The 13,133-nt window shown below is 39.7% G+C and overlaps 1 protein-coding gene and 1 long non-coding RNA gene across 4 annotated transcripts; one reads left to right on the forward strand and one right to left on the reverse strand.

Annotated features, from left to right (window-relative positions):
• The first annotated feature begins 1,331 nt into the window (after positions 1-1,331).
• zgc:123305 lies at positions 1,332-13,098 on the forward strand. Of its 3 annotated transcripts, none has more exons than XM_020646887.3 (20): positions 1,332-1,440; positions 4,463-4,663; positions 4,763-4,858; positions 4,959-5,230; positions 5,631-5,735; positions 5,906-6,014; positions 6,120-6,840; positions 6,962-7,055; positions 7,220-7,407; positions 7,518-7,611; positions 7,740-7,809; positions 8,090-8,182; positions 8,402-8,460; positions 9,224-9,374; positions 9,516-9,664; positions 9,788-9,874; positions 10,300-10,452; positions 10,746-10,860; positions 11,234-11,337; positions 11,731-13,098. In XM_020646887.3, the coding sequence occupies exons 2-20, from the start codon at positions 4,472-4,474 to the stop codon at positions 11,879-11,881; spliced, it is 3,003 nt and encodes a 1,000-aa protein (XP_020502543.2). In that variant the 5' UTR covers positions 1,332-1,440; positions 4,463-4,471; the 3' UTR covers positions 11,882-13,098. The 3 variants fall into 3 exon arrangements, with proteins under 3 accessions (XP_020502543.2, XP_020502540.2, XP_020502541.2); XM_020646884.3 differs by lacking the exon at positions 1,332-1,440 and adding an exon at positions 2,795-3,203; XM_020646885.3 differs by lacking the exon at positions 1,332-1,440 and adding an exon at positions 2,795-3,203 and having other exon boundaries at positions 8,405-8,460.
• LOC114920973 (uncharacterized) lies at positions 5,495-7,224 on the reverse strand. Its single transcript, XR_003809263.2, has 2 exons — positions 7,000-7,224; positions 5,495-6,810 (listed from the first exon to the last, which is right to left on the reverse strand). It is a non-coding gene; the product is annotated as an uncharacterized lncRNA (long non-coding RNA).
• Positions 13,099-13,133: the final 35 nt, after the last annotated feature.

Raw genomic sequence — 13,133 nt, forward strand, 5'->3', positions numbered from 1 at the left:
ATTCAAATGAATTTGCCTAATTTTGGGCATATCTTTGAATACAAAGTCAGGCCTTTTTTTAAAAGTAAAATAGACATTAGAAGCAGTACTCAAAGTTATGTTAAGTCAGTAAAAAAAAAGTGTTCCTCATATCTTTACAAGATTTTTTATTTGTTTTTCTTTTAAATCTCAGGCATATCTTTTCAGCCCAGAAAAGGTCCAGAATCAACAAATCATTCTGTGGACTGTTGTAAAGTGACACAACTCGTTCCAGTGATAGATATACACTGCATTTTCAGTTGACCTTTATTGTGTCTCTACATGTCTTCTGTAGTCAGAAGGATGGCCTCTGTAGATTCAATTGATGAGAACATTTTCAGACTGTAAAACAGCTTAGAAATATCCTCTAAATAAGAGATGAACAGGAATACTTCGTAGGTCAGATGAGCCAGACTGCAGGCAGCTGTGCATTGGCCATATTGTGACCAACTCTTTAAATGTGTTTTTTATATTTTTATACTTATATCAACAACAGATGGACAGCAAGAGCCAGGACATCACCAGGGTTCCCACATGTCAACCCCAGTGATGCCCTGGCTCTTGCTGTCCATTGGACTAAACAGTTCAGTTATGGGATGTTGTCGGGTAGGGTGGATAGTATTGGCATTGTCACTACCTGGATAGGTTGCATAAACTGAGCCTGGGTCTGTTTAAGGTAGCAATGCCGCTAGTGTTCCAGTGGCTGCTAAGGAACATGTGGACGGTTAGGTAACTTATCAGGAGGGCATAATTGGGAGGTGGGGTGTCTTCACTGAGCACACAAAAAGCCAATATTTCGTTCTCTCAAATTCAAGATATGTTGAATAAGAAGTAGAGTATAACACCAGAAGGAGATTGTTTTCAATAACTCAAAGGCCTGCAGCTATAATCTGAATTACTGAATTTAAAAGGAAATCAATTTGTGCTGTTTAAGGATCCCTGATTTGTGTCATGTGGGTTTTGTCAGTATTTTCTTTTTTGTATGAGGAACTATAAGTTAAAGTGTACACATCAGTTTCAAAGTGTAGTGATTTATTATAGGCTAGTTTAACTAAAAAGCTCGGCTCCCATTGTGCCTATCAGCAGCCAGAATCAACCTTTTGCAAAGAGTGCCACATTTAAATAAAATCTTATTATAATATTTTCATTGTCTAATTGAATACCTACTTCCCTATTTTTTTTACTTATTGCTTATTACAATGACAATTCAAGGAATTCATGCATCATTAAATGCTTTGTTTACAAATGAACGTTAGAGGCGGGACATTTCTTCATTTCAAGTCTCCTCATTGGCTTTTCGTGTGATTGACATGTGTTCTGCGCAGGCGCAGCAAACTTGCCACTACGAGTCTGGGAATACGTAGCAGGAAGCATCCTGGATGTCTGCCGTTGTTTTGTTAACCCAAAAAAGCACCACGGAAGGTAAGCTGCTGTGTACACTTTGTTGTTGTTTACGCAGAGAACAAACGATATTAACTTGTTTTTCCGTCGTTAAAGATGTTAATGTGTCAAACTGAGTTGCGTTTTTACTTTCTGCCAGTTACATGTCGTCGGGACAAGTCCGACAGATATTTCTTCTTTGAACTCCGTGTCAATTTTACACAGAAGGACTTGATATGTTTTACACTGAATTATACAAATTTACACTGTAAAACATATCAAGTCTTTACGGTTATGTCTCAGTGTAAAACGTAAAGGTCTGTAGAGTTTAACTTATTGTCACGTAAGTTAAAGTGGACCTGCCTCTTTGCTGTTCTCTAATGTCAAGAGTTAAAGTTGCTAACACAGGATTATACAAATGATGACACTGTGTCGAAAGTTATTTGAGGTCGTGGTGTAGACTACGCCTCTCTGAAGTTATATTCATTAGAAAACTGCATTAACTGCTTTTACTTTTTAAGTTGTTTCCTGTAAAAGGAGCAAATTCTCACTGACCATTCAGAACATCATTAAGAATTCAGATTCAACATCATTTTGACAACCAATAAATCAATAAGTAGTGTAAATGACCAACCAGTGTGTAAAGGTCAGCAGGTCAAATTCCCCAAGGATCCATGCTGGAGTTCTGACAAGTTTATACATTCCTGTTGATACATGAATGTGTTTAATGAAGTTCAAACTGCATGTTTCTACAAGTGACAACAGTGATCCATGTGCATCAGGTATTAACCCCTTATCGTTCCCCTCTGTAAGCCCTCTACAGTTCTACATTTGGTTATATCTCACTAGCATTGTTTACTGCTGGCCTTTGTTTTTCCTGTTTGCTAATTACAGCTGATCTAGCAGTTTCACTATCACTCTAAATGACGTACACATAAACGCCTCAGTGGAGGTTCTTTTTGAAATACTCACGTCAATGACAGCTTTTTATCTGAGACATTTTTTAGAACTTAAGCCTACCTTACTGTTGAGTCCTGTTCAGAATACAACCCATGAAGTGATGTCCATCCAGCTCTGCACTTTCTTTGCTTGAGTTCCTCCTGAGAAGGCCAGGCAGTCCCTGTAGGGTTTTCCAGTATTGGTAGAGCATGACTGCCAGTGAGCCCTCCTCATCTTTGATGGCCCAGAGAGCGGTGGTCAAAACCAGAAACTGTGGGATCGCTCAGTTGTGCGTTTTCCTGTGGAGCGTGTTTGAATAGCCTGTCCGAAAGCCTTTCAGAAAGTGCTGGTCTGGCTGTCATGTGCAGTGCAAGTGGGGAAGTATGAATTCAGTGTGACAGGAGGGTGTGTGTGTGCTTGAAATTGTGTTGGATAGAGGAAGCATCAGCGTGTGACTGAATTTACCAGGACTCTCTCATAGATTGCTATATTTTGCATCCAGCCACAGCTACACAGTGGAATAGAGCGCTATCATTTCAATGATAACCGATCAAGAGGAAAGTCCTGTTTGACTGAGCAGTTTTTTTATAATCAACTCTACAATATTTGTCGCTAGGTCCCAGTGGTTAAAGCTAACAAAATGTTGCCTAACATCTACTGACAGACATGGGTGGGGGTTTAAGTCTAGCCTTTAGAGTAAGCTGAGCATCCCGAGGAATATGGACGACAAGTTCCTCGGGGGGAGATGAAGGTAATGTTTGTCGAAAGTGGGATGGGAAGAGCCTTTATAGTGTCGTCGTATGGCAGAAGAGAGGTCCAGTGAACACAGTCTGGTTGGGAGGGGACATCTGCATCCCTCACTGTGGGTAAGACTTCTAATTGGAAATGTAGAGTCGATGCTTAAAACATGTTTACTGTAAGAGTCTCTTTTTAAGTTTTCAGATCTCAGAACCAGGTTTACCATGACTGTTTCCGATGTTTTTTTTAAAAGAATGGAAGAGAGGAAAAATGATAAACAAACGTATCTACATGAGTTGTGAAGATAATCTTTGATTTTCTGGAGCTCAGTTTAGTCTTACAGAGCGGACACACATTGTGCCTCCTGAACAATGCGGTTAACAAGCTGTGTCAACAACATTTCAACTTAATGAGCTTCAAAGTGGAATTAATTAATGTTTTGAGATTTCTTTGACTGTATGTGTTTTTAAATAAGTCATTTTTGAGGATAAAATTGGTTACTAATACGGTAACAGTGAAGGGTTATCATCTCTGGCTTCTTGTTTGTGACTTCAGAAAATATTTTCTTGAGGCGTGTCTTAATTTAAATTTAAATACACGGTAATATAGTTATATATTGGTATACTGTTCAGTCATGTCAAGGGCTTGTAAAGTCAAACGAGGTGACAAACCTGTTTCTAAAATCACACTGAAGTGACTCTGACAGTCAGTAATGTCGATTCAGGTTCTTCAAACTGGGCCAGATGTGAAGTTTTTCAGGAACCTTGGAAAAGTTTAGACATACTAAAGCTACTTCTGGTTCCACATGTTCTGGCTTACTGAAGAGACAAAAAGTAATAAAAACTTTTTTCAGTTTTTTGTTTAATTAACTAACTTGAATTAACAAGCGTTTATGTTCATGTCAGGGACTGTTTTTCATATAATCATCATGTTCTGCCACAGTCATTTAGTAGGTCTTTTTTGGGCTGTAGTAACAAGCAGTCAGTATGTAGCTGTAATAGACTTCACCTTCTTTCACAGTTGTTGATCTTTAGCCCATTAGTCATGAATAAGATGTGATCCAAAGGTCATTGTGGTTGACTCTAAACACTGGAAACACTGACGTTGCGTTTTTCAAAAGAAACCCTTCTGTTTGGGGCTTACTGTTGTGGAAAGGTTTGAGGCTACTTGGCTAATGATGTTGTGATATGTACTTCTCTTTGTTGCATCTCACATTTATTTTAGCTTGATTATTTTAATAATAAAGTCATGGGAATTCTTTATAATAGATTGTTATGTATCATGAATGGAAGACGTGGAAAGAAAACACTGAACACAGACACTTTTTGTTCCTGTGTCTCACCCCTAATGTTCTCACTTCTCATTTTTTGTGTGTTTTTGTTTTCAGTCCCAAACCATGAACATTGTGGGCCACTTTGCGGAGACTGTGTTCGTGACAGTGAAGGAGTTGTACCGCGGCCTTAATCCCGCCACTCTGACCGGAGGGATCGACGTGATTGTGGTGCGACAGCCCAATGGATCTTTCCAGTGTTCCCCCTTTCACGTTCGCTTCGGCAAGCTGGGTGTGCTGCGCTCCAAGGAGAAAATTGTCTGTGTTTCCCTTTATGATTACTTTAACTATATTCTATGATGATGATTTTCTCTTCATGCTTTCATAATTTGACAAACGCATGCATCGCAATCGCAGGTGGACATCGAGATAAATGGTGAATCGGTTGACCTGCACATGAAGCTGGGGGACAATGGAGAAGCTTTCTTTGTGGAGGAAAATGAAAACATGGAGGTGAGATGATAAAGCCATGTTATCCATGTTTGGTCAAAATGAATCCATTTGTGTATCCTTAAACAAATCATCTTTGCAAACTTTCCGCGCCCCCCCCCAGTCCCAGGTCCCAGCTCATTTGTGCACCTCCCCAATCCCTCTGGAGACCTCAGAGGAGCTCGAGGAGACAGGCGAGGGATCCATCATAACTGGGTCTGGTGCTCGCAAGAAGAAACGCCGACGCAAACGAATCCGTTCTGATTCTCACCTGAGAGACGAGGCCGGATCGTCGTCGGACGAGAGAGAAAGACAGAGGGAGTTGGAGAGAGAGAGCGATCAGGCCGGACAGGAGAGTCCTGCTAAGGAGGGGCCCATGACACCGCTGCACGCCAGGTCTGTGATTCAATCTCACTGGACTGTGTATATGTTTTTTTTTTTAAGGCAAACTAAGAACAGAACTGTTTAAAGAAATGGTACAAGATCTTGATTTACTCAGGCAATAGTCACTCGTTTAAAACCAAACTGTTTCATTTGTCCTCACCGTCTCATAATAAAACTTTTGCACATCTTGCGATCTTCTCATTGTGGTGGAAATTGTCCGCAGTAATGAGTGAGAATATCTTCCTGTGATGATAGATCGAAGCAGAAAACAATAAATGAGTTTATATAATTTTTATTGATGTTGTTTTTCATGGCATGGCGTGGTGTTGTTGTCAGTGGGATTGTCATAAAGAGTAGCCTTTCACCTTCATTTTAATGTTCACTTCAAAATGTCTTCTGACATGTGTGACAGTAAATCAGTGTACTACTCGCTGTCCGAGGAACCAAGTGAGCTAGCGGCCATGCAGAGCCGAGACACTCATCCACACTCAGACGAAGAGCAGTCACCCTCAGATAGGTGAGGAATGTTAATCTTTACTCTCTATTGATTGATTGATTGGTTTGTTTGTGTTGAGCGGCCACACTGAGGACCAGTTGTTAGAGATAAAATCGTACTGTTTTTTTCTCCTCACATGAATTGACTTTTTTCTCTTTATCTCATGTTTGATCTTTTCTCTGTCATGGCAGTGTGTTCCTCAGCCTAGCCACCTCTCCCAAGAGCGACTCTGAGCTTGTGGTTAAACCCCAGGGGTCCTCTGGGCCTCAGATAGAGTGGAACTGGGGTGCCTTTCCCGTGGTATGTAAACACCCTGTACACTCACACATAAACAGCTATAGATTTGATTGGCTGTAGATTCAGTATTGCCACGCTGACACTCAATCTGCCCCCTCCCCCTCACAGCTGTGTCAAACAGAGAGGATCTCCCCTTCTGGCAGCTCTCATTTCTGCACCATAGAGAGACAGGACTCCTTCAACACGGGCTACCAGCCTGTGATCAGCTGTGGCAGAGTGGGCAGGGTAACAGTGGTCAGGCCACAACCAAGGACTCAATCTTTGGATCTAGGTAGCCTCCCTATGCAGACCCCCCCTTTATCCAAGGAGAAAAACTCTCACATTGCTCATTCCACCCCCACTGACCTCGTCATGTCGTATGCACCTGCAGCTAAGACTTATGTGGACTTAGAAGAAGAAAAAGAGGAGCGATCTTCTTTTATAGCTAATTTAATAGATGGAACCAATTCTCCTGCTTGCAAAGAAAGCACAACCAGCGTTGAGCTTATTAACACTGAGACTGATGTTATAAGCCCAAAAAAACAAGATAGTGAGACCGATTTAAACAACGCACAAATACAACTCATAAAAGAGAGCGAGGAATGCAGTGCGACGAGGTCAGACCTGCAGATGCAGAGCGCCTCATCAGAGCACGGGGAGCAGGGATCCACCAGCAGTCCCCCTGTGAGTGAGGGGGACAGTGGGATATATCCCTGGGCAGAAGGGGGGGAGGAGGACCGTGGACCAAAAGCTGACGGGAGAGACACCGCGACCAGTTGGACTACTGTGGAGGCTTCAGCAAATTCTTCTGAGGTGTCCTCTAAAGTGGAGCAAGTGGAAAAGAAAAAGGGTGATATTCTTTTCCTCACACTTCAAATGTGCTCAAAGTATCAGTGTAGAGTTTGTGTTAACTAAGTAATCCATTTACACCACTATTTACACAGCTGGGTTCATGTGTGATTTTTTTTTAGGTAAACGAAATCATCATCTAGGACCGACAGATATTTACCTGGACGATCTGAGGACGTTGGACCCGGAGAAGGCTGCACTTTATTTCCCTAAGAGGTAAAAAAAAAATGTATGTTAGATTAGATTGATAACATACAATATAAGTGGTACATTTTAAATCTATTTAGAAGAACTCATTTATTTTCAAAACAAACATTAAAAGGCAATGATGTCAGTAATGTTCCACAGTGATTGAATTTGAGTGTCTTTGTTCCCTGCAGTGAGGCAGAGGGGAGTTCTCAGCATGGGGCCGAGCAAGGCTCCTACTCAGGGAGCCAGTCCCCACAGTCTGTGGGCAGCGGGGCCATGGACAGCGGGACAGAGTATCTGTCTGATTCCACCTCCTACAACATGGATGTCAGCATGTCCCTCTGCGGACAGGAGGGCGACACCAGCCAGATCACTAAGGGTAAGGGACAGGGAATCGCTGCTGCTGTTGTGGAGTGGCTTTTCAATGTTGCAGGATTAAAGGAGCCCCAGTGAGGTGATTTAACCGTGTTGAGTTTTCTGCTCATTCAGAGAAGTTCATGGAGCATATCGTGACATACCAGGATTTTGCCAACAATCCGGGAATCATTGAAGATCCGACTCTCGTAGTCTGCATCAACTCCAAGTAAGATTTGCTATCACAACTGTAAATTATTTGTTGATGTTTGATTGTTTGCATGTACAGTACATCTAGATGAATTAAAAATGGTCAGTATTTTGGTGTTTATGTCAATGATTGTTCATCTTTCACAGCTATTATAACTGGGCAGCAGCTGCTCCAATGGTCTTGTCAATGACAACTTTCCAGAAAAATCTACCCAAGGTATTTCACGTTTCCTACCTTAGTCCTTGGAAATATTGGTTAAATAGTTCAGTCAATCAGTAAAAATTATAATTGTGATTATTAACAGTAGAGACTGTATTTAATCATGATTAATCACAATTGTAGAATTATAGTATATATTTGTTTTTTAATCTTTTTGAAATACTCATATTTCACATTTAGAATTTACTTCTAAATTCTAAATCTTAAGAGTCCTTGGGTCCTTTGAAAGGAGCTATATAAATCCAATCTATTATTATGATTATTAATACTATTGTAGGGTACAATTGACCGGCTGATGAAAGACAAGATGCCTAAAAAGAGTGGACGCTGGTGGTTCTCCTGGAGGAGAAGAGACATGGACAACAACCAGGTACCTTCCTTAGAACCCCCGTTAGTGTCAATCAAATGTGTTTTGATGAGCTACAGCCAGTTTGCACCTGTAATAGAAATGATTGTAATTATAATATTTTTCAGTGCAGTTTTGTTAAATCCATGTGTGACATAAAAACAAGTTCTGTTTGTAATAAAAAAACATCATTGCTACTGTATCTTGTGAGAATATACCTGAAGATGTAACCTTGTTTTTCAGCAGAAGATCTCAAAAGAGGAGCAAGATGAGCCACTGGCCAGTGTATTTTCCTCAGTAAAGTAAGTCATCTCACTGAGCAGTGATTAACACAGAAACTCTGCCTTATAAAACCTCACATGTTATGTTTCAGCTGGAATGTGATCTTCCTGCTCAACAGTTGTCTTTCTACTTTTAATGTTTGAGGGTTCTTTAGGACATTGAGAAGCATCGCTGGAAAGATTAATCCAAAGATTGCCTGTCCTTTTTTTAAATTTATTGTTTTTCATAATGCACATAAATGTAAAAAAATAATTGGACAGAATTTTTGCTATTTGTGTGTAGCCCCAATGATTATATAAAACACAAGTGTCGAATAAGGCCACACACAGGAGTGACAGAGTAATGTAAGGTCTCATTCACTTCCACTGGCTCCATCCAAGTGTCCATTGAAGTATTTTGTGAGCACTTGAATGATATCTGAATTTCTTAACATTCTTAGGTAGTGAAAAAAGTAAAGAAAACAAATGCAGCCCTAGAAACATATTCATGTGTCTGTCTGAACCTATACGCACTAGCTTTCGTTTACTTTTTGAGTATGTGCAGCGTGGTATTCTTTTGAATCAATTCAAAGTCTCAGCATGTAGGATACTCAACTGCCACCAGAGGGTGCCAGAGCTTTGTCTAAACTGTCCATTTCACATTAAATGAGGTTGCTTAGAGCCATGTTGAAGGCTTTCTTATTTTCAGTCAGTGTCAGTGAGTTAGTATTTAATGTCCTTGAATAGAGGCACAGTAACAGGGAAGAATAATAGTGTGTTAATTAAATGTGCACTTTTCCTCCAGAGCCACATTGGATGACGTGGACAGTGATGAGGTAGCTGGACTCGGCAGAAAAGCAACCCTTCCAGTCAGCCTATCAACAGAAACCCTCAGCGCCACTCAGTGCATCAGTCAGATGTACCGCAAATCACTGCGTCTGACCTCTGAACAGATAGTAAGAGAAGCACATGCTCACATATTCATACATCTACATTAAGAATTGTATAGTGCTATGAAATGTATGTAGAGGATGACCATGTCCTTGTGCTTTTGTTTTCTCTTTGCTAATCTAATCATGTCATTTTCTCACAACCAGGAACACTTGAACCTGCGTGAAGGAGCCAACAAAGTGGTTTTCAGTGTGACCACACAATACCAAGGCACCTGTCGCTGTGAGGCTGCCATCTACCTGTGGAACTGGAACGATCGCATCATCATATCAGACATAGACGGCACCATCACAAAGTAAATCAGACATATATTGTACATTAGACAATCTGATATAAAGCTAGTTAAGCAGAGTTCCTGATTGCTCTATAGTGCATCTTTAATAGCAATGTGTTTCATGAGGGGTCTTGTCTTCTGCAGGTCTGACGCTCTGGGTCATATTCTACCTCAGTTTGGAAAAGACTGGACTCACAAAGGCATCGCCAAACTCTACCACAAAATACACCAGTATGTGTAGAAAAATATTACCAGCATTTTAAACAACAGAAAGTCATCATGAAATGTGTTTATCTAGTTTGTTATTTTCCCTTTGTTTCCGCCCTTACTGAACTTCCACATGGAATACGAACATTTCACAGGCCAAAACAGATCCAATTTATCTCCCACAGATGATGTCATTCTGATTTTGCAGATGTCTGTCTAATCTGCTCTACCAGATGTTTGCCTTTATATCTTAAGTTGGGCTTTTATAATTAGTTCAGCTGTTCAGTTAACTGTAAAAAGATTAGATTTTATTTGAAGTGCTAATCTTTTGTCACTAATACTTCAAGAAAACACGTCTCAGCACAAATGTCTTGTCAGAAGAATTCTGTACGTTTTTCTTTCTGTGAATCAATTTGTTACCTGAAATGTTGTTCCCCCTTTCCTTGCAGAAATGGTTATAAGTTCCTGTATTGTTCAGCCAGGGCCATAGGCATGGCTGCCATCACAAAGGACTACCTTCAGTGGGTTAATGACCAAGGCACTGTCCTCCCCAAAGGCCCTGTGCTGTTGGCCCCCAGCAGCCTCTTTTCAGCTCTACACAGGTAAGGAATCTTACTACTGAACTACTGATTACATGCTATTAGTTCACTGTGTTTCCTTTTATACAAATAATTAATATAATAAATAGAATTCAGCATCAAAAAACATAAAAAAATGTTTGTGGGAAAATGTCTTTGGAGTTTGAAAATCAATGGAGTGTACTGCTGACCTCTAGTGGACACTTCTTGAACACAAAAATGCTCAATTATTTTGCTTTGTGAATAATAGAACTGTAAATGTATGACATGGGCCAAGCATTTAAAACAGATTTCCCTTTTGACTCTAAACTTTGCAGAGAAGTTATTGAGAAGAAGCCCGAGGTTTTTAAGATCGCTTGCCTCGGTGACATCAGGGACCTGTTCAACCCACAGAGACGGCCCTTCTACGCAGCCTTTGGCAACAGGACTAATGTAAGCAATGCTGTAAAACTGGCTCTGAAAATAGACACAAATGTTTTTTCAGTCAAGGTTTCCAGGTGTGATGTTGCATCAGGGTTTGCACATGATCACAAAGGACTGTTAAGAAAATAAATAAGAATATACCAATGTGTTTTTCCTTGTCCTATTAACATATAAACATAATGAATGAATATGAATGAATATACTCCAGTAGTTAGAAGTAAGTGTAGGAAATGTTGCTGTAAAGTCTGGGGTTTGCTAGTTCATAAGTAAACACTGGCTAATGATTGATCATGGATTACTGCTGTAACAGAAGAACAATCTTTTTAGTGTACATAGATAAAACAAAGGTAAATGAGACAATTTTTTCCTTTCTTTTTTTTAGGATGCTTATGCCTATAAGCAGGTCGGGGTGCCTGACACCAGATTATTTACTGTCAACCCAAAAGGAGAGCTCATCCAGGAGAAAACGAAAGGCAACAAGTCCTCGTAAGTGTGAAACAATAAAGATCGAAACAATCTCTTTTTAAGCTTTAAAAAAACTCTTAAAGACTTTGATAATTCTGTCATATAAAAAAAAAGAACCTATGACTGATATGAGTGTTTGTGCCCAACTAAGAAGTAATGGACTTTACACAATAATTGACTGCATTCAATTTCACTGGGTTTGGTAATTTTGCAACAAACAAAAAATGGATGTGCTGAAGTTTATCCAGTTTCATCAGTATCGTTCATATGCAGCCTGAACAATCTCAACTATTTGTAGGAAACTCCAAAACAACTTTTAAAATGACTAGACTGTCACAGAACCCACTTTTACAAACCTACAACCTCTAACACATGTGTCTTAAGTTTTCATGTGTGTGTGTGTGTGTTTTGCAGGTACAGCCATCTAAGTGAGCTGGTGGAACATTTCTTCCCCATGCTGTCTGTGGAGGGCAGCATGTCCTTCGCTCTGGACTGTCCTGAGTACAGCAGCTTCTCTTATTGGAAGGAGGCTTTGCCGGAGCTGGACCTGGATGCACTACTATAGACACATAAACATACACTTCTAAACACACACACACACACACACACACACACACACACACACACACACACACACACATTTATAGGCAGGAACATGTGCTCTCGCATTTGTCGTCTCCTTTTCCAAAAGATTTTCTTGAGTATGCCTGAATTTTGCCTGCCATCTGTCATGTGTGTTCATGGGAAACTGAACAAACTGAAACAGAAAGAGGCAGCTGTCCCGTCTTTCACGGAGGGAATGATACACAATATGTACTTAGCATTTCAAAACGAAGTGTATAAACCATAATGGGCACTCTTACATTGACTACGACCAAATACACGATGCTACATTTTTTAAAGTGCAAGAATGAACATGCCAAAAACGAAATAGCTATGCATTAAAACAATTTTAAAGTGTATTCTGATTGTGTGCACAAGTTTCCTAGACATTCCAAATATGAATTTAAACTGTGTACTGGTATATAATCTTAATCCTGTCACAGGTTTCAGGTGTACAAACTGCCATATTTGAAAAGAAAATGAATAGAAACACCTTCATCCTGCACATAACAAAACTATTCAGGAACAACTGCCTGTTTATGTTTTTTTTTTTTACTTTATCTCGAAATCTTTGGTTCAGTCCTTGAAGCTCAACCACTAACACAGCAACTAGACAAACCTGATATTATTTATATCATTTGGAGAAGTACAATTAATTTCTTAATGTAGACAACAGGGAATGTATTTGGACTTGGGTTGGCTTTATGTACTGTACCAAGTGAGCAAATGTGATGTGAAATGTATTTAAAGTGTTTAATTTAACTTTCTGTATGACCCAGTAGGGATGTGGTACTGCACATGGATACTGTAAAGGGGTTAAGGGACTTTAGTATTACTTTTTTTGAATAACTGTGGACTGCAATAAGTAGTTTTATCTGACCATATCTCAAAATTTGAATTTGCAACATGCATATTTCACATTCTTTTCAGGTTTTAAAATGTTGCACACTACATAAACACAGCTGTGGGTCAGAGTGACTCTGACTTGACTCTGGTGAATTGTAAACTGAGCAGTTTACCATGCCACTGTGCCTTTGTACAATAGCGACTGTTATATATTTATTATTATATTTTGCATATCTTTCAATATCCAACTGTGATGAAATGAATTGGAGCTGAGTATTTGACTGTTTGATTGTAAACCAAATATATAGAAATATAAATGCATTTTAAAAATAACCTTTTATTGTGTTTCAGTTGTATTTTGAAACCAT

The sequence above is a fragment of the Labrus bergylta genome, chromosome 5, assembly GCF_963930695.1.
Source record: "Labrus bergylta chromosome 5, fLabBer1.1, whole genome shotgun sequence".
NCBI classification, from domain to species: Eukaryota; Metazoa; Chordata; class Actinopteri; order Labriformes; family Labridae; genus Labrus; species Labrus bergylta.

What these genes read in the sequence shown, in the direction of transcription:
- zgc:123305 (XM_020646884.3), top strand. Translation starts at nt 3,138, where the DNA reads ATGGCAGAAGAGAGGTCCAGTGAACACAGTCTGGTTGGGAGGGGACAT. An exon ending in GCACTTTATTTCCCTAAGAG is followed by an intron (nt 7,056 to 7,219) that starts GTAAAAAAAAAA and finishes TGTTCCCTGCAG; the next exon opens with TGAGGCAGAGGGGAGTTCTC. An exon ending in GTAGTCTGCATCAACTCCAA is followed by an intron (nt 7,612 to 7,739) that starts GTAAGATTTGCT and finishes CATCTTTCACAG; the next exon opens with CTATTATAACTGGGCAGCAG.